The sequence below is a fragment of the Chlorocebus sabaeus genome, chromosome 10, assembly GCF_047675955.1.
Source record: "Chlorocebus sabaeus isolate Y175 chromosome 10, mChlSab1.0.hap1, whole genome shotgun sequence".
In the NCBI taxonomy this organism is placed as follows: Eukaryota; Metazoa; Chordata; class Mammalia; order Primates; family Cercopithecidae; genus Chlorocebus; species Chlorocebus sabaeus.
The window spans coordinates 67,248,312-67,273,726 of NC_132913.1; the positions used below are offsets into that span (position 1 = coordinate 67,248,312).

The 25,415-nt window shown below is 34.1% G+C and overlaps 1 protein-coding gene across 1 annotated transcript in view; it reads right to left on the minus strand.

Annotated features, from left to right (window-relative positions):
- CWC22 (CWC22 spliceosome associated protein homolog) overlaps positions 1–25,415 on the minus strand; it is a 62,811-nt gene that overhangs the window by 19,046 nt on the left and 18,350 nt on the right. Inside the window, exons 3-13 of the mRNA XM_007965529.3 lie at positions 24,832–24,899; positions 22,683–22,793; positions 17,788–18,033; positions 14,375–14,503; positions 9,789–9,957; positions 9,350–9,403; positions 7,079–7,214; positions 6,785–6,991; positions 6,636–6,698; positions 1,980–2,084; positions 632–713 (exon numbers count right to left, since the gene is read on the minus strand). Of these exons, the coding sequence (XP_007963720.3) occupies positions 632–713; positions 1,980–2,084; positions 6,636–6,698; positions 6,785–6,991; positions 7,079–7,214; positions 9,350–9,403; positions 9,789–9,957; positions 14,375–14,503; positions 17,788–18,033; positions 22,683–22,793; positions 24,832–24,899 (1,370 nt within the window). The remainder of the gene's footprint in view (positions 1–631; positions 714–1,979; positions 2,085–6,635; positions 6,699–6,784; positions 6,992–7,078; positions 7,215–9,349; positions 9,404–9,788; positions 9,958–14,374; positions 14,504–17,787; positions 18,034–22,682; positions 22,794–24,831; positions 24,900–25,415) is intronic.

Here is a 25,415-nt window from a genome sequence, read left to right on the forward strand (position 1 = left end):
TACAAAGTACCAGATGTACTAAGATTTAACATCCTCGTTTATTTCTCTTCAAAACCAAATTCACAGCCTTCAAAGGGAATAGGTTTTGTTTTCATGACATCACATCACACTACTTCTTACTTAGCATTACTTCAAAGAGTCCTCAAAATCTTCCTAAGTCTAATTCCTATTTCTGTTCATACTCATTTACATCTGCAGAGCAAATCACTGTCCAACAGTCTTTGCGACAGTGCTTCTTTGCCTAGAATCAGAACTAGAAACCAAATTTTAAAAATGTTAAATATTAAATTTTCATTATACAATTAGGTACTCTACTATCTTGTAAAACAGAATTATTTTCAGGTTTTTATTAGTGGCACTTAACTATAAGAAATGATATAGCTAAAAACCCATTTAATTAGGTAACACAATTAGACCTTCCAATTAAGTAAAGACAATTTTCCTATAAAGCAAAGAACCAACAGAAGGGTACCATGAGCTTGGGCATGGGATGGGGGAGAGAGGTAGGTAGTCTATGAATGCTGAAATGGTGTTCGGTTTTCTGTTATGAGACCCTAAAACGAATCCCTGATCTCTTTACCCATCCCTTATCAAAAACAAAAAAAGGATGAACTGAGACATGATGCCTCACCTTGACTGAATAGCAAGATAAATTGTACGACGAAATGAGACCAGGTTAATTTCTGTTTTGTCATGAATAGTCACTTTTTGTCCTGAAAGAAACATAACAAAATTACAAAACTGCAAAAATAAATGTGAAGAATTTAAAATGTATCTCTGTATAGCATTTTCTTCAAAAATCTATTTAGAATCAATATAAATTTAATAATTATTTTTTACTGTGTAAGTCAGTATTTATAGAATTCAAAGTAACTATTTCAAGTTTTTTGCTATATCACAATGTTAGTTCAAAGAAGTCCAGAACCAAGCCAAGAAAACTATTTTTGTTTCTCTGTTATCTGCTCATTTAGACACCATAAAATGCTGTACTCTTGCTGTTGTTTGGTAAAATATTATTTCTAGAGTTATAAACAATATCTTGATAATTCAGATGCACTATATAAATCATGGGTAAAAATTCAGTTTCAGAGAACACTGGATCATCACAACAGGCTGGATGAGTCCAATATAAATACGTGTATTTGTTAAAATTTTCTCTTATTTAATGCACAAAAACTTTCCTTATAAATATTTAATAGTTTTTATTTGAACAGTATTTTAAAATAAAACAAGGAAATTCTAAAGTAAAATGTAGTACATGGATAGAATTTTAATAAAAAAAAGTTGGAAAAAATTAAACCTATTTTTACAAAATATGTTATAGAAGAACAATTGTACTATAAGACAGAAGTATTTATTATATCCTAAAAGGCAAATGTATACTTTTAATATCTTCACACAAGCAATACATGTAAATAATGACCAGTTTATGTATGTTCTGATGTACTAACTGTGCCTTAACCAAAGTAAAGTTCTGAGCTTATTTCTGTGAAATAATGTAATCACAGCTGAAGAGGAAGAACATACTACTTCTGTGTAAATATAGCTTTTGGCTTCTTCACTCTATTTTCCCAAAATGAACAGCAAATATGCAGTCACTCTCATTTGTCACATTCCTGCCATGGCTACATAAATCACATGAACTCAATATGAAAACAAATTTTTCACTGTCTAGAATACAATCAAAGGCATAATATACTAAACTAAAATTGTGCTGACGTTAAAAAAAGAATTTAATACTTTTTGAGCAGTTTCTCAATCTTGACAACACTGGCATTTTGGGCTAGATTACACCTTGTTGCAGGGGGCAGTCTTGTGGTTTGTGGGCTATTTAACAGCAGCTCTAGTCCTCACCCACTAGATGCCATCAGCAGCCCTCCTTGCTCTCCCCAAAGATTGAGAACTATTGTTTTAGAAGATTACATTAGAATTAATTTTAGAGTGTCTTATAATATTATTTGAATATGCTACATGCTTACCTTCTTCATCTTCTTCTCCCTCTTCCTCTTCTTCTTCCTCATCCTCTTCACTACTCCCAGCATCTTGGTCTGTGTTTGAGTCAGTGTCTCCCTCATCAAGAATTTCTGTAAAGTACAAAGTAAGTTTGGGAAAAAAACAATGTGCAAGTAATATACATGTATTTCATCCTAAGAAGATAATTCTCAGTTCGTTGAAATCCACTGTGGTGTAACAGTTTATTAGCCAACAAACATACCACCAAGCCTTGTGTTATTGCCTAGGTGGTCAAAAAGCATTATAACTGATTTGACTAGAGAGAGCTGTATGTATCACTTTTCTGTCACATAAAAAGTGCCCATGAAACAAGGAGATGAGAAAAACAAAGAAAAAGTAGATAAAGGTTTTTGAAAAGAACAAGAGCACTGGAAAAATATTAGGAATAGAAGCTAGCATATGGGAGTCAAAATATTGTTTCATCATCAGAAAGAAGACAGTCCATTATAAAAAGTTAAGGCTAGATACAGAAAACAAGAATTTAGGCTAAGAATGTACTTGGAAAGACAAAGAAGGGAGAGAAAATAATTGCATAACTTAGTGTTCACTTGAAATAAATAGTAATGAGATTTTTATTAAAATATATACCTACTAAATTGAATATTACAACAAATTCAAAGACTTTTCATATATAAAACAGAAACAGAAGTTTAAAAGCCTTTAAGACAACTGGTAAGACAAGCACCGTATTAGATTATCACTTTTAAAAATACAAATGATATATTCATAACTGGATGAAAATAGTGATGAATATGAGACTACATAAGGCCAGTCGTTATGTTAAAAGCAAACAAATGACAAAAACTAAAATTATATTTTGCTCAATGGTGCTCTGTTAGCCTGATAAGATTTTGCAAACTGGACCAACTCTTTACCTTTGCATTTCTATTATAATCAGAGGGCTTTTAATACAAAGTTCTGGGATCAATTCACTTTAAGAAAAATTCTAATTTCTTCATATTTAACTAAGCAGTATAAATCAGGAGACACATAACGAAAGTTAGCAGAGAACTTCACATTATGAGAAACAAATCATTTTACAAAAATGAAGAGTAGTCATTCAGCCCTTATCTGACATATAAATCTCAAGAATATTTCGAACAAATGTGAATTCAAGAGATAATCTAAAGTATCTAGTTTATTACTATGTAACATGGCTTCAACAGACTTTTAAAAGAAGAAACTATTTAGTATTTATAGTAGGAAGACAGGCACTCCTGCTGTTTTCCCAAATGCTGTTAAGATCTAAAACACAAGTACACCTGGGTCAATCGAAGGTGCTAATTACTAAAGCTGTGCCTACTTCCTGCTGGGGCCCTTTTTTTATGCCAGCTCTAGAAGAATGCTTTATAAAACAATGAAGGTCAAATGAATTGTCTAATCATTTACATCATCCTTTTCTCATCTCTCCACTTTAGACTCTACTTATTAGAATCACTTAGGCAAGGACAACTGGATTTCATTAACTGAATAAAGTAGTGGTTTCAAAGCATGGTCTAGGAGTCTATAGGGGATCACTGAGACCTGTCACGTGGTCTGTGAGGTCAAAACTATTTTCATAATAATACCAAGACAGTATCTGCCCTTTCACTGTGCTGACATCTGTGATGATGATCCAAAAGCAATGGAGGTTAAAACTTCTGTAACCCAAGGCATCAAACTTCACTAGTAATCAGTGTATTCTTTACTGCCACCCTCTTGAAGTAGAAAGCCAGTTTCATCTGAGAATGCCCTTGATGAATTTTATTAAATCTCAGCCCTGAATACAGGCCTTTCTCCTAATCTGAGTGATGAAATATAAAGTTCATATATATAGCCCTTCTGTTAGACAGATATACAATGGTGACAGTTATGTCAAGGAAAACCACTTGTGTGATTGTTTGCTTTGCAAGATGAATTAGCTATTTTTTTTTCATTTTTACTTGAAAAAAATGGCCAACTAACTACAGTTGTTAGATATCTGGCCAACAATTTCTCAAATGCAAACAAACTGAGACTGTGACTTTGGGGAAAACAACTAACGATATCTACGACGATGATAACATTAGGGTTTTCAAGAATTTTGAAAAACCTATATCCATCTCTGTGAGCTTGAGAGCTCCCCAATACTTAGATTTTTTGGATGAGAGTGGTGGTAATATTATTAAATGTGCTATGTAGATATTATATCAACATGTTAATTTGATTTTGATAACACTAATGTTAACATTTAAAAGATGTGCATAACTCAGTGAATTAGTATTTTCTAAATGACTAATGCAACATTACAAAATCATGCATGAGTAAAAGATTTATTTAAAGTGACAGATAAATGGATTCTAATGCAACACTATCAAAGTTCATTGATATTGTTTCAGAATTTACACCACAATTAATCTTAAAACTACTAGTTGTTAAATATTGGCATTTATCTGAAAAGGCTGTTAAAATACTGCTCCCTTTTTCTAATTACATATTTATCTGGGGCTAGATTTTCTTCATGTACTTCAATTAAAACAACCTACTGCAATAGATTGAATGTAGAAACAGATATGAGAGGTCTAGCTGCTTCCCATTAGGTCAGACAGTAAACTTTACAAATAAAAAATTTTATAAAATATATATATAATACAAAATATATAAAACATCATTCTCACTAAATTTGTTTTGTAAAATAACAATTTTTTTTTTTTTTTTTTTTTTTTTTTTTTTTTGAGACAGAGTCTCGCTCTGTCACCCAGGCTGGAGTGCAGTGGCGTGATCTTGGCTCACTGCAACCTCCACCTCCCGGGTTCAAGCCATTCTCCTGCCTCAGCCTCCTGACTAGTTGGAATTGTAGACATGCACCACCACACCCAGCTAATTTTTATATTTTCAGTAGAGACAGGGTTTTACCATGTTGGTCAGGCTACTCCCAAACTCCTGACCTCATGATCCGCCCACCTCGGCCTCCCAAAGTGCTGGAATTACAGGCGTGAGCCACCACGCCCGGCCCGTAAAACGATTTTCATAAAAATATGTAATTTATGTTAACATATAATAGGTTTGCTATTATTTTGAAATAATTTAATAAATACTCTTTTATATTGTTTTAACCTTTTATATAGTAAATAGCAATAGATATAACCCACATAAAAAGAAGCTCTTTGGAGTGGTCAAAAATTTTCAAGAGTGTAAAGGGATTCTGAGACTAAAGATTTTGAGAACTGCTATAATAAAATAATGTACTACTTTCCAGGCATTGGCCAATTGCCTAGACGCTAAAGAAATGGATAGAGAATTCTCTAGTTTAAAAAAGAAAGAAATCAAATCAGGTGTATACAAGAATTTCACAAAAAAAATTTGGCATCTTTCAGGGAGACAGCAGGAAAAGAGGTTCATAAGAAAAGAAGGCAAAATGGATCTATGGAGTTCTCTGTTTGGAAATGAATTATAACAGAAAAAAAGAAGCTGACAGATTACAGTGAAAAGCTCCTAGGAAATCAGCATCTAAGAAGAGAAACCCATTATTATTATTATAACAGATTTTTAGGATAATGCATAGGAATGGAAGATTTCTCCCATTTTTACTTTTACTTTCAACCTTCTGCTTCTAAGCACTACTGACCAATGGAATGCAGACAGAGACAGAGTTCTAGGTCTCTGCTTTCTCTGTATATGAGACTACACAAGGCTGGTCTTTATGTTAAAAGCAAACAAATGACAAAAACTAAAATTATATTTTGCCCAATGGTGCTCTGTTAGCCTGATAAAATATTTTACAAACCTAACCGACTCTACATTTCTATTATAATCAGAGAGGTTTTAATACAAACTTTTGGGGTTTAACACAAAGGTAAATATTTATTGCTTCCACAGCAATAAATACTTTTCCAGTAAAATTACAACTCAAGAGAAATAAGTCCATAAAATTATTATGTAAGTAGGCCTAAGTGTTAGCTTTAGGAGGAAAATAATACAAATGTGAAAATAGTAACAGTAATAATAGCTATCATTGTCTGTGATAATACACAACACTGTATTTTATATATCCTTCCATAGAAAGGTAACATTTAGTCTTCCATCAAACAAGTAACTTGCTACAGGTCACTCAGCTAGTAATGTCAAAGACAAATTACAAATCAAAACCTGTCCAAAGTTAGTGCTTACAGTATACCAATGATATACAAATGAAAATGATCAATTTATTTTATCAGAGAGGCACCAATACTATAATTCATCCTCCCAGAAGGATATCAACCTGACCTCAAGAAACAATAAAGTATAGCACTTTACAATAAAGTATACCACTTAATTGAATATTAAACTGGGTGGCACAGACTGTAAGTGGTAGAGAAGCTAAATAAAGGCTACTACTAATCTATGAATATTTCTTAAGATAGGTGAGACGTAAGGATTGCATAGTTTAAAGGGAAAGAGGAAAGGAACAATGGGGTCAGTAATTCAGAATGAAGTAAAAAATCATGGGCAAGTACCAGGAAAAAAATAATGCCCAAGGAAACAGCTAAGAGAATAACTTTATAAGAGCAGAGATTTCATTAGGCAAGTATCAACGATCTCTAAATATTTCCTATCAGTATTACATAACTACTTAAATTGCTTCTACTTATCCAAATTAAATTATTTTATAACATTTTACATACCTTTCTTAATAGCTTTGTACTTCTCTTCATTCTCCATAAAATTAGGATCCATCTTGAAAACATCTAAAAAAAATTTTAAAGTTAATGTTTATTTTCTATATTTACATTTGTTGGTATACCTCTTTCCACCTAACATGCCCCAGACTTACTAAGAACATCTTCTGGGTTATAGTCATCCTCCAGAGGGAGCATATGAGTGAATTGATCATCTTCTTCCACCAAATCAAGACCTTCTAGGATAATGGGGTGGTCCTTGAATCCATCTTTCCGTACAGCAAACATCACTTCAATCATATATTGAACTCTTTTGTCAATTTCAGACTCATGAAGAATGTTTCGAAGGCGTTCAAATATAGCTAAAGGTTAACAGAAAGAAAAGACAATAAAATAAGCAATAAATATTATAATAAACAAAAAACATCAAATTAAAAATGTACACTTACCATTGATTCCTCTTGGTGACACTTGTGTTAATTTGAGGCCACATTCCTTAAGAAAACCAATAGCTACTTCAACACTATCATCTGTTGGTCTTTCCAGGAGTAAAGTGAGCATCTCTAAGCATAAAACTTCATGTGCCTTAAATAGAATACATATACATGGAAGAAAGAAAATGCTTTTACATACATTAAAATATTTTTATGATTTCTAAAAATTAGTGAATCTGTTTACAATAAATATATTGCACATATGATGGGCAAAGTTTTATGAAGTACATGGAAATACTCCAAATACGGGATACAATTTTTCTATCACTTTTATTATCTATCTACTAAGAATTTTCAGATGACTGTTCCAAAAATTTTAATTTTCTATGCTGAATACAACTATCTGAATTATCTTTAGAAGAAATATTCTTAGCCATTATGTACAGAAAGTGTCATAGATAAAATATGTTAAAAATCATATACTACTTTCTAATAAGATAATTGTTTTCATAATTACATGAGAAATAGTAATATGATTTATAGTACCCTTCTTCATGACCACAATTCTTTATATACATTTCCCAATTCATTCTATCGGCAACTCTATTAGACGCAAATAGTCCTTAAGTTACACGAATACTAATTTCATCACAAAATATCTTAATAACTTCTGGAGCAAAACAGTTTTGAATATTCCATCTTTTTTAAAAAAATTATATCAAACTATTTCTACTGGCCATGTTCAAAAACTGACATTTATACACAACGCCAGGAAGAGAGGGAACAAAATTCTACTGAGAAGCTTTGCTATGAGAAGAAAACGAACTACAAAGAATGTTTAAACCACCACACATATGCCTTTCTAAAGTCAGACAGTGATTTGAGACGGTGAGGAAAGAAGTCTAAATCTCAACTCAGGAGATACCTTCTTCCAGTTGTGCACAACATCAAAGACACCTGCTACTTCTTTTTACTAGGGGAGGAGGGGTGTCAAAGAGTCTTATATCAGTGACAAGAAAATACTGCCCTTTACCACAGTTGAGAAAATGCAAAAAAATTTATCATATCAAGTGTTTTATGGCAATGCCAAAAATCTCTAGCCTAAGTGTAATACACATTTAAAAACGGAAATATATCTCTGTGGTTACAGATGTGAAGTTAAGTTTCCTTGGTCTTAAGTAGCAAGTTATCACTGTAATAATATGACTAATTAGGTCAAAATCTAAAAGATTTCTAAGAGTGAAAGAATCTTCATGTAAATAAGAGTCAAAACATTTAGTATTAGTGAAATAAGACTAGGCAGGACTTTAAAATTCTTCCTGTTGTACATGATATTAAACTGGAAATGATAATATATATCTGAAGGAAACTTTTGAGTATGAGCAAGAACAATTTTACCACTTTCATGGTTAAACAGAAGCTAAATCAAAACCATCAAATAATGAATATAAAATAAACACAAACTGAATAATAGCATGATAAAATTACTTGCATTTGAAACAGATTAAAATTGATCAACTCTATTCTGCAAAGTGATTCTAAACATATATGACTATACCTATGTGGTGGCAAGGAATAGCGATTTTTGTAAAATAGCAGGTATTTATTAGATTCTCATGAACACTAGGGAATGAATTGGAGGAGACACCAACTTTATTGTTTTATAAAAATGAACAGAATGGTTCTTCAAAGGAATAGTTTGCAGTCAAGTAACCATGTATAGTATTAAGTCAGATTAATCTGATAAAATATCTACAAGTGTTTTGATTAGCATCAAAGTGTTATGTTACAGAATATTAAATACGACCGGGTGCGGTGGCTCACGCCTGTAATCCCAGTACTTTGGGAGGCCAAGGCGGGCAGATCGTAAGGTCAGGAAATCCAGACCATTCTGGCTAACACGGTGAAATCCCATCTCTACTAAAAATACAAAAAAAAAAAAAAAAACTAGCCAGGCATGGTGGCAGGCAACGGTGGTCCTAGCTACTCAGGAGGCTGAGGCAGGAGAATGGCATGAACCCGGGAGGTGGAACTTGCAGTGAGCCAAGATCGTGCCACTGCACTCCAGCCTGGGTGACAGAGCGAGACTCTGTCTCAAAAAAAGAAAAAGAAAAAAAAAAAGAATATTAAATACATTTATTATAGTTTTCAAATGAAAATATCATTCAGCGTATTTATCCCAAGTACTATAAAGCAAAGCAAAAATAGAGAGGTATCAGTGAGGTGGCATCAACCCTGTGGTCTAATGCCACTGAATGTGAACAAGTATTGAAGATAATTACTTACCACATTTTGGTTAATAAGATGCGCCACAAATTTTGAAGCAGTCAGGCAAAGTTGCTGAAAAATGAAGGTGGAGAGTTAATCCATAAACTAAACCCAATTTTCATTTATTTACATTAATCTATGGCCTACGAACAATCTATTTAAAACATGTACCACACAAGTATAATTTTTATATTACCAGAAAGTTATAGATAAAACACATGAAAGAGTATCACTTCTGGTTAAACAGTTAAAATTCTACAGTTAGAGCCATCATTTTTGTGGCTCATCAATAGTGGCCAGGGATATTTAAGAGAATAAAGAAGTTCTCATGAAAGACAGTTTTTAAAAAGCATTATGTTATGTACCTGTGTCAAAATCAACCTTGCTTACTTTTGTTGATACTGGTTTATTAGTCTGTTCCTATGTATCATTCTACATACAAGCCATTCATATATACCTTATCATTTCTTCGATAGCCTTTTCGAAAATTAAGAATTAACCTCTTGAGGATTAATTCTCCAATTTGTGGAAATTTTGAGTTGATAATTGCCACTAATGCTGCATAAACATGGGTGAAGATTGGAGAAGCACTCTGTGCTTGCAAAACAGACCTAGACAGCAGTCCTCTGTTTAAAAAAGAATAAAAAAAGGAGTCAACAATAACCAAATGAATTAAATGAAACAAAAAATATTAAAATTCAGTAATATTTCTCTATAAATAATCATAAAATCTAAATCAGAACTAAATGGAAAGAGTTCATCTTACTAATAAATAAAAATTGTTTTTCAGAAAATGAAATGTGAATTTGTAATTTTGTAAAATAGAATGAAGATTTTACTGCAATTTATCGCCAAAATTTTTCTCTCTACATATAATTCCTCTTTTCCCAGTTTGTTATATCAAATCATGAATTTGAGGTTTTTAAGGTTCATATAAATAAATTCTTTAACATTTTCAAAAAAGTAAACAGAAGCAGACCTGCTTCAAAAGTACAAAAGTTAGACAACATAAAGTTTCTACTACAAATCCGTCATTTTTATAAAATTAATTTTGTGATTAAAGACAAATTTGGGTTTAAATCTTTAAGTCTAATTTTAGTTGAATAATATAAAGATTTGGAATATTCCTGTGAGAAATAAAGACATGAATTAAAAGCAATGCAAGATTAATGCTAAAACAATAACAGGAAATTAAAAGGTACCTACTTGTAACTCATTTTGAAAATGGTCATGTTTCTATATGCATTTGATGAGGAAGGGGAAAGGCAAATTAGGCAAACTGAAGTTATTTTTAGCAATGTAATGAGAATTAATTATTGGATTGCCAAAAGTCAGGGGAAAAAAGTCTTAATGTTAGTTTTAGATACAACAACAGAATCACTAGAGTAGAAAATGAGAAAAAGGATGCAGCTTATAAATTACAATATCTTTAGCAATCCATAACTCTTCTGAGTCTACTTTTTTTCTAAGTAAAATGGAGAGATCTCTGCCCACTTTTATGGATAATGGCTGTCTCTTGATCAACTTTCTGTACCTCTACAACTCACTGCACCTACTTTATACCACCATCTTTTTTGGTGAGGCTGGGGAGAAACGGGGTCTCACTCTGTCACCCAGGCAGGAGTGCAGTGGCTTGATCTTGGCTCACTGGAAACTCTGCCTTCTGGGCTCAAGCAGTCCTCCCACCTCAGCCTCCAGAGTAGCTGGGAGTACTGCGTGCCACCACGCCCAGCTAATTTTTGTATTTTTCATAGAGATGGGTTTTCACAGTGTTGCCCAGGCTGGTCTCAAACTCCTGGACTCTTAAGTGATCCTCTTGCCTCAGGCTCCCAAAGTGCTAGGATTACAGGCACTGAGCGACCATGCCTGGCCACTACATTCCATATTTTTTTAAAGATGAATCATAGTTATGTAAAATGACAAGAGAAAACAGCCCTCAGATTTTAAAATAATAAGTAGAACATGGAGTACTTCTATTTTCTGACCCTTTTAAATATCACCAATTGCTTAAAACCACATATTATAGAATATGGTGATTCCTTTCCACTTTTCTCAAATTTATTGCTTATCTTTCCCATTTCTCTCACATTCTCACTTCACTCTCACTAGAAATTGAATTGGAATAAAGGCCATATACGATGAACCCATAGCTAATATACTTAACAGTGACAAGCTGAAAGCTTTTCCTCTAAGATCAGGAATAAGAAAAGGGTGCCTACTCTTTCCAATTCTATCCAACATAGTACTAGAAGTCCTAGCCAGAGCCATGAGGCAACAGAACGAAATAAAAGGCATCCAAATCAAAAAGAGAGAAGTCTGTTTGCTGTAAACAGGATCTTAATATAGAAAACCCTAAAGACTTAACAAAAAAATAGTTTGAACTAATAAACTAATTTAGTAAAGCTGCAGACATAAAATCAACATACAAAAATCAGTAGTGCTTCCATATGCTTACAATGAACTATCTTTCTGAAAAAGAAATCAAGAAAACATCCCATTTACAATAACTATAAAAAAAAACAAAAACAAAAAACCTTAGGAATAAATCTAACCATGGAGATGAAAAGTCTGTACACTAAAAGCTACAAATTGCTGAAGAAAAAATGGAAGAACATGCATGACATCCCATGTCCATGGACTGAAATAATACATTAAAATGTCCATAGTACCCAAGCAACATACAGACTCGACTCAATCCCTATCAAAATTCCAGTTACATTTTTCGCAGAAATAGAAAAAACAATCCTAAAACTCACATGGAACCACAAAAAACTCCAAATAGCCACAGCAATCTTGAACAAAAAGAACAAAGCTGGAGACCTCACACTCCCTTACCTAGAATCTGCTACAAAATTATAGTAATCAAAACAGCATGACACTAGTATAAAAACAGACACATAGAACTATAGAAAACAAAGAAACCAGAGATAAATCCAGACATTTGCAGTCAACTGATTTTCAACAAAGATGCTAAGAAGACACAATAGGGAAAAGACAGTGTCTTCAATAAATGGTGCCAAGAAAACTGAACATCCAGATGCAGAAGAATGAAAATAGACCTTAGTCCCACAACATATACAAACATCAACGCAAAATAGATTAAAGACTTAAACATAAGACCTGAAACTGTGAAACTACTATAAGTTTCTAAAAGAAAAACACAGAGGAAAAGCTCCAAGACAGTGGTATGGTTAATGATTTTTTGGATATGACCCCGAAAGCACAGGCAACAAAAGCAGAAAGAGACAAATGGGATTACATAAAAACTAGAATGCTTCTGCACAGCACAGGAAAATATCAACAGAGTGAAGAGGCAGCCTACGGAATGGGAGAAAACATTTGCAAACCATACACCTGATAAGGGGTTAATATCCAAAATACATTAGGCATTCAACTCAATAGTAAGAAAACAAATAACCCAATTTAAAAAATGAGCAAATGACAAGAACAGACATTTTTCAAAAGATGTACAAATAGCATTATATATATATATAATGCTCGACATCACCAATTATCAAAGAAATGCAAATTAAAATCACAATGAGACATCTCCTCACAACTGTTACAATGGCTGCAACAAAAAAGATGAAAAATAACAAGTGTTGCCAAGGATATGGAGAAAAGAGAACCCTTGTACACTGTTGGTAGAAATATAAATTAGTACAGCCATTATGGAAATAGTCTAGAGGTTCCTTAAAATATTAAAAACAGAACTACCAGCTAGGTGCGCTGGCTCACGCCCATCATACCAACACTTTGGGAAGCCAAGTGGGGAGGACTGCTTGAGCTCAAGAGTACGAGACCAGCCTGGGCAAGATGGCAAGACCTCATTCTCTATAAAATATTTAAAAATTAGCCCAGCATGGTGATGAGTGCTTGCAGTCCCAGCTACTCAGGATGCTGAGGTGGGAGAATTCCTTGAGCCCAGCAATTCAAGGGGTCAGTGAACTATGACCATGCATGGTACTCTGGCCTGACAACAAAGCAAGACCCACATCTCTAAAATAAATCAACACTAATAACATTTTTTTCGATTATAACTACCATTTGATCCAGCAATCCCACTACTGGATATATACACAAAGAAAATGAAATCAGTGTGTTGAAGAGGTATCTGAACTACCACATTTATTGCAGCATCATTCACAATGGTCAATATATAGAAACAACAAAAGTCTCTGTTGTGAATAAATGGATAAAGAAAATGTATATATGTATAATGGAATACTATTCAACCATAAAGGAAATCCTGTCATTTGCAAAAACACAGATGAACTTGGAGAACATTATGCTAAGTGAATAAGCCGGGCACAGGAAGACAAATAATGCATGATCTCACTAATATGAGGAATCTAAAAAAAACTGAGCTCATAGAATCAGAGTATAAAATGATGGTTACCAGAGGCTGGGGGTTGGGGGAATTTAGATGTTCGTCAATGGACACAAAATTTCAGTTAGACAGGAGGAATAAGTTCCAGAGATCCACTCTACAATATTTTGACCACAGTTAATAACCATACATTATATACTTGAAAGCTGAAAATAGAGTACATTTTAAGTGTTCTCACCACAAAAAAATGACAGGTATGTGAATGCATGTTAAACAGCTTGATATAGCCATTCTACAAAGTACACATACATCAAAACATCATGATGCATACCACAAATATATACAATTTTTACTCATCAGTTTTAGAAAGAAATAAAAAATTAAACTAGTTAGAGGTAGTATACTGTGATATTCATTATTCTTCATGAGTTTAAATTACTGGAGGCATTAAGTGAATGTCTGCAAAAACCATTATGTGAAATCGAAGCTTCTCAAAAAGCAAATTCCATACAACCTCTAACAGCAAGGCACAAGTTATTTCTTAGCAGTCTATATTTTTATAAGTACTGCATTTTAAATAAATATTCTCAATGACCTTTGAAATGAAGTAGCACAATAAATCAATGATTATTGTTCATGTAGATATTATATACCTTCGAAAAAATTACTTAGAAATACTACAGATAAAATACTACAAATAAAAAAAAACTTACCTTCCTCTAACAATATTTTCTTGAAGAAGCTCTTGAATAATAATACTTATGTTGGAAATGTTGACTTTGTTGATAAGACCATTAATTGACTTCTTTAGGGCCTCCCAACTCATCCTCTGGTATGCTAAGCTAAAAAGAAGTGATTTTAAGAAAGATTAAAACTCTTTCAATAATTACAATAAGAATAAGTTATAAGAACATAAAAACTACACAGTGTTCCTTAATTTTTAATATTATTTTCATGAAATGACCCCCAAGTACAGTAAAATATATGATGCCTATCAGGATAAACAGATTATATCCTAAACCATATTTGATTTTCTGTACATATACTTAAGTACATACCATTTTCCTTTAATAATACAATAAGATTATGTAAGGACATATAAGGATAATGTTTTGTTCTTAGGCCTAGTACATTTAATTAGTCAAATTCGATACATGCTTATTTTACATATAATGCTTGATTTACACTCGTCTTCAATGAAGACCTTTAAAATAAATGCAATTAAAAAAAATGTAAATGGTAACATGAAATACCCGAATATAAGTCACAAAAAAAATCTGTATGTCCCATCTCATAAAAAGATGACAGAGATAACAAAATTAAATCTTTTAAACCACAAATAAATGGTAGCTACAGAAAAAGGGAGTCACGTGAAATCATGGAGCTGAAATACTGTTCAGAGTATTTTAAAGACAATCTCTATGCTGATGTAGTAGTCCAACAGCTATACCAGTTGAATGTTAGATAGCTGTACTGCTTTTTACCCTAGATTTCGGAAATTACTTGGCCTCATTGAGTTTCTTTAGGTTGAACTGGACAATGTCTAAGATCTTTCAATGCTCTACAATTCTGTGGATTTTGTAACTGCTTTTCTGTGGAATCTGATTTCAGCTGCAGGAAGTCTTAACCTTTTTTCTTCTACACACGTCTCTCTCTGGAAGCCTGGTGAAACCAGTAGACTTTTTGGAATGATATATACAACGAATAGGATTACAAAGGATACTAATCATACCGAAATTCAGTTTTTGAAACATGAAAAGAATAAAAGTTTGATATAATATTCTATGTGCTTCATAACACATTAAACAAGAACTAGCAGTATGCTTAATAACTACTTAAATTTCTAAGTAGCATGGCCATAATCCGTATCATGAAATATCTGTAACGGACTGTCAATACTCTGATCTATTGCCCACATTCTCAAAAGAAAAAAAAAAAAGCTAAACTTTAGAGAACAGTAAAAATAAGGATTCAATTTTTTTCCCAAACACATTAATGGACTGATTGCTTGAATTCTATCCATGGACCTCTTGAGGGGCTTGTAGGTTAAGAATCCCTGTTCTGGAGTGGTACAACAAGGAAGGCTGGTGAGAGCAGTTCCTGGTGGGAACAAGTATTATATCACTGACATTGTTTAGTATTGCTAGCATGGTGAGGACAAAAAACAGACTCACTTTGCAGTTAAGTTTATTTTATTTCTAAATTCTCTATAAATTATGTACCCCCTTACTGCCTGTACCCAAGGTGGACTATTCCACTGTTTCATAACTCCAACCTTTTGGTATCCCACTATCTCTAGAAACAAGATGTATGGCTTAACAAGTGGCCTGATTAACAAGATGTTGCTCATATATAATCGCAACCTATCTTACTAATCAAACAGCTATATCAACTACAATTACACATCCTAATTAGGAAGCCCACAATTCATGTATCTACTGAAAGCAAAGACTATGGCCTTCTTTTGCAGATGTCTACTTCTTCTTGAACCCTTTACAGCCTACTAACAGACTTCAACTGTATATACAATTATCTTAAAGGAATCTGCTTTAAATTGCATGTATTGCCGACTCTCCTGTCTGCTTTATTTAAAAGGAAGCAAGACTTGGACTGACATAGTTTCTAGTCTTTTACAGTCAGGATTGCTTTGGACTGGACTGGAGAAAGTGAATACTTTTCAGTAATGCCGCCACTACTGCCTTGTGCATGAGCAAAACGCTTACATGATAATGAAAGTCCTATTAACCACAGAAGCCAACTCCAATTTCCTTTTCAACCTAACACTTCCAATATCACTGGCAAGTGCTAAAACATGACACATAACGAAAAACTTATTAGTTTTGAATTTAATGTCATCAAATACCCCTTTCTGGCTCTTAAATTTGGTTTTATTTCAAATCTTCATAGCTTCTTTTAGATAAAGACATTTCTTTTCTTTTCTTTTTTTTTTTTTTTGAGACAGTCTCTCTCTCTGTCGCCCAGGCTGGAGTGCAGTGGGACAATCTCGGCTCACTGCAAGCTCCGCCTCCCAGGTTCACACCATTCTCCTGCCTCAGCCTCCCGAGTAGCTGGGACTACAGGCACCCACCACCACGCCCAGCTAATCTTTGTATTTTTAGTAGAGAGAGGGTTTCACTATATTGGCCAGGCTGGTCTCGAACTTTGGGAAGCCGAGGTGGGCAGATCATGACATTTCTACTTCAAGCTAACCCTTGAAACAAATTTAGATTTAACTTAAATAAAGTTCTCAAGCACTTTTCAAATTGCCATTAAAACACCCATGAAAGGATGTGGAAATACTCCTGTCTGGCTCACCTTGCATCTGTTTTTCTTAAATTATAACTATTAATACCTTCTTTCCCAATCTTTTAACTAGTTATCTGGCAACTGAATAATCATCTCAATCTGGGACCATACTTTCCCTAGTTATCAACTCATCCTATTAGAGAAAATACCTTAAAAACTTAGCTGTACTTTCCTAAATAGCTCCTCACCATCTCAATTACTCTGAAAAGGGAAGGAGGAGTGTTTTAAGTGTGACTGTTCATATATAAATTTTGTCTGTCTGCCTTAGAGTAGCAAAAATGTATAGTCTAAGATATTGTGGGCTAAAGAAAATGTACAAAAAGAGGTAACTGCCAGCTTCAGTTTTATAGATGAGTACAGAGGTCGGCAAACTACACCCATGAGCCAAATGCAGCTGCCCACCTGCTTTAGCTGGGCTTTTACAGAAAAAGTTTGCTGACTCCTGGTTTACAACAGGAAAAGTCAATTTTAGAACTAAAATGTCAATACTAATCTTTTCTACAAAAAATAAACATTATCAATAGGAATGCATCCATGAAACTATGAAAGGAACAATAGTTTGAAAATATTATAAAAAGGGTAAGCAATCTTTTCCTCAAACTTTTTAATTCATTCACGCAAAAAAACAAAAAGTAATGAGCTAATATAAGGGCAAGTAGTGTGTGGCTCTCCAATGGAGCTATGAAGTAAAGAGGTCTCTACTTTGAGGTCTCTATCATTGAAGACTAATGTAAATTCTCAAGAGCTAGGGTTCATTAAACCATAGCTTATTTTTCAATGACAATATAATGGCTTTATATACTGATTGATATCAACATGCCTGTTTTTATCTGTAATCTGTTCCTGCATCATCCTGAGCTTTGCAGGGGGAATATATGCTCCACCAGTGCGAGTAAGAAGAGGATCCAGCTCATCCTTCTTTTTCTTTGTAGCAGGTTCATCCTGAGCAGAGGAACTCTGAGTTACTGATGTTTCTGGGTTTCTCTTCCCAGGAGATGGGGATTTCCGGGACCTTTTCCGATCCATATCTCTTTCTCTTTCTCTGCGTTTTTCTCGGTCCCTGCTTCTGTAATACAAATTTGTTTTAAGAGCAGAAAAGACAATATAAAATACACTCTAACAATTAACTGCACACAAATGAGTGAGACCATAAGTGGGTCCCACAAATTCAGACTAGGAAAAGTGGTTTAGAATGGTGAGAAAGTGCTTCACAGACAAAATTCAACAAACTAGGTCCTGAAGGCTTGACAGGATTTAGACTGGGGGCAAGTCGGGAGGAGGAAGGGGAGAGGAAGGATGGCATTCTGCAACGAGTAGAAGAGGGAATAACTATTGAAAGACTGAGCAGGGGTGCTAAGGTCAGAATGAGTAGCACAATCAGAAAACAAAGAATTATGTGTGATGGTAGTTGGAAAGATGAGTTAGAGTTAGACTAAAATCTTAAAACATATGCAAAAGACTTGAAGGTTTTTTACTGGAGGTGATGGGGAATCATTAAAAGTTTCTGAGTAGGAGAGTGGCTTTTATGAAAGGAGTGTTTTAAGAAGACAAATTAGCCTGTGGTGTTTATGACAAATTGTATAAAGGAGAAGAAACCAGAGTTAATCTTCAATAGTGGTTACTTTAGTTGTAACACTGCTATAGAATATAGTATTTGAAACTGTTTCTTGATAGAACTAATATTTTTATTAAAAATCTCAGAATATCGGAAGCTTCTGCTTAATTGAGACAATGTGGGGGGAAAAATTTTTCTAGCCACAATAAGTCTTCCCTACTAAAGTACCTGATTATCCTTTCTTAAGCTAAGGCTTTTAAAACAATCAAGATACAGTTCTCTGAAACCATCAAGAACTAACAGGAAAGAACGAATCCTTGCTTTTTGCAATCTTTCCCCACAGCAAAGTTTATCCACTGAGCTGCTTTTTACATATATTGCCTTGGAAACTCTGATCATTCTATTCATATTTTGGGTAACCATGAGTTATATGACACAGTAAATAGAAGTAAATTTCATATTATCACTGCATTACCAGGGAACTATGGGATAGATTTTAGCTAAATCTAAGAGGTATGTTTGAGATGGTCTTTTTAAATATATAGTAATAGAACCTACATGGAGACTGAAAAGCCGTCATCTTCCCAGGTAGCTGTGGAGGAACAGGTTTTTTCTGTTTGTTTACTTTTATTTTAAGTTCAGGGGTACAAGTGCAGGTTTATTACATAGGTAAACTTGTGTCTTGTGTCATGGGGGTTTGTTGTATAGATTATTTTATCACCCAAGTATTAAGCCTAGTACTCATTAGTTGTTTTTTGTGATCCTCTTCTTCTTCCCACCCTCCACCCACCCTTCACCTTCCATAAGGCCCCAGTGTGTGTTGTTCTCCATGTGTTAATGTGTTCTTATAATTTAGCTCCCACTTATAAATGAGAACGTGTGGTATTTGGTTTTCAGTTCCTGTGTTAGTTCCTCTGTTAGTTAAGGATAATGGCCTCTAGCTCCATCCATGTCCCTGCAAAGAACATAATCTCATTCTTTTTTATGGCTGTATAGTATTCCTGTATAAGTACCATAATTCCTTTATCCAGTCTATCACTGATGGGCATTTAGGTAGATCCTATGGCTTTGCTATTGTGAATAGTGCTGTGACGAATATACACATGCATATGTCTTTATAATATAATTATTTATATTCTTTTGGGTATATACCCAGTAATGAGATTGCTGGGTCAAGTGAACAGTTTTGAAACTGAGGTATGAGAGACTTAAATGACTCCTTGGGAGGACACACAATCTGTATATACCAAGAGTGAACAGACAGGGGAAAGAGTGATTTCAAATATAAACCTCAATTAGTGACAAAGGCAGATGCTCTAAATTCTCTGCACTAATTTGCAACTGAGTTGCTTCTTCTTGTGAATATACATGTTCCAAGAGAGTAGCTACAGCAGGGATTTCCTGACATTGGTTATGATTCTTCTGAGAAATATCAGGTAAGAGAGATAGCTGGCTGAGAAAATCAGATTCTTACTATTATTGTGTTTGTAAAGTGCAGAAGTAACAAAATATTCTAAGAGTCTAAACTGAAACATTTTTGGACTGTTAGCCTTTATGTTCTGCATAATACCTAGCCTGTTGACTTCACAGTGTGACTGTGTGGATAACATGAGACTTCATTTTCGTATACTAGACCTAACATAGAGTTATACCGAAGTAGTACAGTCAGGGATTGTGAAAAAGACATGGGCTTTGGAGCCAGAACTGAGTTCAAATTCCAGTTTCAACATCTACCAGATGTTTAAACACAACCTCAGGTAAGCTACTTAATAAACTCAAAGCCATTTTCTTATTTGTAAATTGGAAAAAATAGTATCTAGTTTATAATTATGGTTATAGTAGTTGTTTTCATTAAGGTGACAGTAGACAAACCTGGATTTTGAAGGTTAATATAATCTGACATTATAGGATTAGGTATATACTAGAAAGTGATGAGAAGGAAATTTTTGGCTGTAGATATCAAAGAATGTGCTTAGCTCCAAACTTCAAACTGCAGAGGAATTTGGTCAAAATTCCTGTGGGGGATATAATATTGGTGGTAAAGGGGTGGATAATATCTGAGAAACATCAAAAAAGATATAGATCTTAGTGAACAATAAAACATGAGAGCCAAGTTTTAGAAACTAGATGACTAACAAGGGAATACAGGAAAATCAGGAGAAAGCTGGTTTTATGAAAATAATGACAAAGGCAGAAAGTTGTCTTTGAAGGGATAATGAAAATGGTTGTTAGAGAGACAAATCATAGTTCCTTTATAAAATACTAAAATAATGTTAGTTTTGCAAGATTAATTAGAAATACATTCAGAATCGACCACGTTCAACAATAGTTCACCTGAACTCTTCCACTGTTTTCTATATAAAGTCCCACCAGTTCACCGCTTATCACTACTCAAACTGATATGCTCAAGAAACTAATATTTTAAATAAGTTATAATTTTTTTAGTATCTACTATGTTCAGACATGGTAGTAGGACAGATACTATTTTTAAACCTAAACAACCAGACAAGATGCATGTTATCATCATCTTATAGATGAGGAAACTGAGGCTCAGAAGAAATCTGTTAAGAAATTTCACCAAACTTCCATAACTAGTAACTAAAACTTGAACTCTAATCTGCATGTACATGGAGACTATTCTCTTTCTACTGTGCAACACTGCCTCATTAAAAAGTCTAAAATATAGACATTCCAAAGTCAATTTCAAATGACCTGGAAATTGTCTGCATCACTACTCCTCTCCTAAGCAAAGATACATGCAAGTTAAGGGAATACTATTCATACAGTGACTTCTGTTTTAAGTACTTGAGAGTATGTCCATCTGCAGAATTCTAGTTAACATCTCTTCCCTATATTGAGCATCTCAAGTATCTGTCCCACTACTTTCTTTGAGACTACCATTACTTCTACCTGGAGAGTCTCTCCCCACATGTACTAAGTAACTTTTAATTCCATTATACTTTCTCCTGAGCAAACACAGAGGCCCTTTAGTGAAGTTTTAATGGGAATGTTTAAAACGCCGACATCTTTCTAATACAGTAGTCACCCCTTACCTGTGGTTTCACTTTCCAAGGCTTCCGCCACCAGTGGTTAACCAACAGTCCAAAAATAAGTGACTACAGTACAGTAAGATATTTTGAGAGAGGGAGACCACATTCACATAATTTTTATTAGAGTATATTCTTATAATTGTTCTATTTTAGTATTAGTTACTGTTGTTAATCTTTCACTATGCCTAATTTATAAATTAAACTTTATCATAAGTATGTATGTATTGGAAAAAACATAGTATATATATATGGTTCAGGTATTATCCGCAGTTTCAGGCATCCACTGGCGTCCTGGAACACATTCCCCATGGATAAGTGGGGACCAATGTATTCTCATTGTAAAAACTATTACTAATTTCTATGAGAGAAAAAGAATTGAAAATAAATACAAATCAATAACAAGGGGTTATAATACTCTGCCAAGTTTTCAATGAAATGTGAATGGCACTTAATGTCTGACTCTTCTTAAATATTACCCCTAAGAGTTTGCAAACACTCTCATTCCAATGTTTCTTGCTATCTGCCTTCCATTCAGTTCCCTTGCTCATTTCTCAACCAAGTAAATCTTGTAAGTCTTGTTAGCCAGAGGAAGAGGTGGGTAACCAAGTTCTCTAAAGCTCAAGTAAGAATCCTTTACATGTAGGAAAAAAATACAAATTGGAAACTTTAGTCTCAATGTCCCTCTGCCATTATGCAGGAAAGTAACTTTAGACCACTGTATATCATATAGTATCAATTTCTTTCATTTAGTAAAAAATCTCAAAAAATCACATAAGCTAACCCCTCTTGCAGTACAATATAATGAATGAGCCTGGGCTTTACAGTCAGACAGACATGGGCTTGCCACTATTATGTTTCACAACATGAACAAATTACTAAACTTCTCTAGGCCTCAGTTTCTTCAGTTGTAAAGCAGACATAATAGTATCTACTTCACGTATTTGCTGCAATAACAAGTTAATTCACATGAAGCCCTTATTAGAAAGCCTGGCACCTAAGAACATCCAATTAATACTGGCTACTACTTTTTTTGGTTTTATTATAAATATAGCATAAAGAAAGTTTAAACAAATATAATTTTCTACAAGTTAAGACATTCCCAACACTAACCGTGACTCCATGCTACTATCATAAGAATGTCCTCTTCTTGAACGCTCATAGTCTGATCTGCTGTAATCAAAGTAATCTCTATCCCGGGGAGATCTTTCTTGTTCTGCATATCTAACATAAGAAAACCAAGTTGCAAATTAAAAACAACTATATATTGGTAAGTCATATATTTATTTAGGATAGTCATATATTGGTAAGGGCAAAGCAACTCTCTGACTGAACAACATCTTGTCAAACTGTTCTTAACAGCTCATTTTGCTAACACCCATTCATTCCATCAGAATTACAGAAGCTTTCAGTTTGTACACAGCAAACAACTCCTAGGATTCACTTAATCAAACTTATTTGTTTAGTGAATTATCCTGGTTCACTTTGTTCTTAGTAAGAGACATATATATTTGGATATCATATATAGTTAGCATGAAAAAGACTATCCAAAAATGACTGCTTTTGCTTAGTTGGCTTGTTTATCAAAACACTGAATGTATGAGACCAATGTCACTGGTTGGCCTCCATAAGGATCAGTTTAATTCCACACCAAAAGATCATATTCATCAGCTGCTAATTTTAAAATGTATTATTGGATAGCAATGAGAATGGATTGAAATTATTAGCAAACAAGGATGGATAGCATCAGATCTATTATTTGAATCTTAAAAGTCAATAAAATCAGAGAACCTTAAGGGAAGTTAAACATATACATAATAGATACATAGTAACATAATCCATATTTTATATACACATCTACAATTAAGTTATACACACATATACCTGTGTGCGTATGTGTCTGTGTGTAAAGAGTTATTATTATTATTATTTTTAATATATAGGCAGTAGGCAGTTGGTGAAAGGTAGTAAGTAATCATGAATCAGGACAATTAACTTGATGTTCACAAAGCAAAGTTTTTAGAGATATTTAGCAGAGTAGAATAACAAAGTACATATGGAGTAAGAAAGCTTAGACAACTGAAAGTAAGTCTGAAGGGTACTTCTTCCTTCATAAATCATTTTTAATGGGCATAAAAAATTACTTTTACAGTCATTATTTTTAATAGACCATATGCTTAATGGTCTTTCAATGATCAAAAATGAGATAATTATAGTGCTAATATGAATTCATAATGCACATTAATGGTAACATTTTTGGATCGCTGATCTTAACATAATTATAATATGATATAATCCAGCAGTCCCAAACCTTTTTGGCACCAGGGACCAGTTTTGTGGAAGACAATTTTTCCACAGATGGTGGCGGGTGAGGGGATGGTTTCAGGATGAAACTGCTCCACCTCAGATCATCAGGCATTAGATTCTAATAAGGAACACACAACCTAGATCCCTTGCATGCGCAGTTCACAATAGGGTTTGTGCTCTTATGAGAATGGAATGCCACAGGTGATCTGACAGGAGGTGGAGCTCAGGCAGGAATGCTGGTAGGCCTGCTGCTCACCTCCTGCTGTGTGGCCTGGTCCATGGCTCTGGGAGTTGGGGACCCCTGATGTAATCTATATAAAAACATTTTAAAGACAATACAGAGCTATGTACATGTAAGGGATAATACTAACAGTAACAAAAGCAGCACTTCTAAATAGTGTAATTTCAACTCAGATTTCCATTTTACACTTTCATTCCATTAGTATTTGAAACATTAAAAATTACTCCCTTTCATATAAAAATTACATAAAATCTGTAATTATTTACTAGAAACTCCTAGAAGAGTCATTTAAGGATGATTTCTCCTACAGCCCATTCAAGTAATATTGGCTATAAAACCATTAAAAAGAAGTTATCCACCCTAAAATCAGAAATCTAAGAGCTAAATTATTACATAAACCTTACTATAAAAATTTACATTGCAGCTGAGGCGGGCGGATCACGAGGTCAGGAGATCGAGATCATCCTGGCTAATATGGTGAAACCCCGTCTCTACTAAAAAAAGTACAAAAAATTAGCTGGGCATGGAGGCGGGCACCTGTAGTCCCAGCTACTTGGGAGGCTGAGGCAGGAGAATGGCATGAACCCAGGAGGCAGAGCTTGCAGTGAGCAGAGACCATGCGCCACTGCACTCCAGCCTGTGCAGCACAGCGAGACTCCATCTCAAAAAAAAAAAAAAATTTACATTGCATTCAGAGCACATTAAACTATTTACCTGTCTTCTGGAGAGGAGTTCTTCTGATATGAATTCAAGTTTTCCCTTCTGTCATGACCAGAAGAAGGCTTTAAAAGAGGAAAAAAAGGAGAAAACATTCCAAAAATTATTTATGTTAAAAAACATAGACTGAAACACATGGCTTAGAAAGTTGGAAGTACTTTAGAAATTGTATCAAAACATTTTTTAAATCATTAAAAATAATTCATGTAACCTAAACAATCTGTAAGATAAAACGAAATTTTCAGACCATCCCAGATGGGCCTGTCTGTGGCAGGCACCTGTTTTCATTATGGACCAAATACTTCTTTTTTTTTTTCTATTCCATTTTTTATTTCTTTTTATTTTATTTTTTATTTCAATAGTTTTATGGGGAACAGGTGGCGTTTGGTTACACGGTTAAGTTCTTTAGTGGTGATTTCTGAGACTGTGTGCACCCATCACATGAATAATGTACACTGTACCCCAACGTGTAACCTTTTATCCCTAACCGCCACCGCTACCCTTCCCGACCCTTTCCACGGAGTCCCTAAAATTAATTGTATCATTCTTACGCCTTTGCTGGACCAAATACTTCTTTCTAG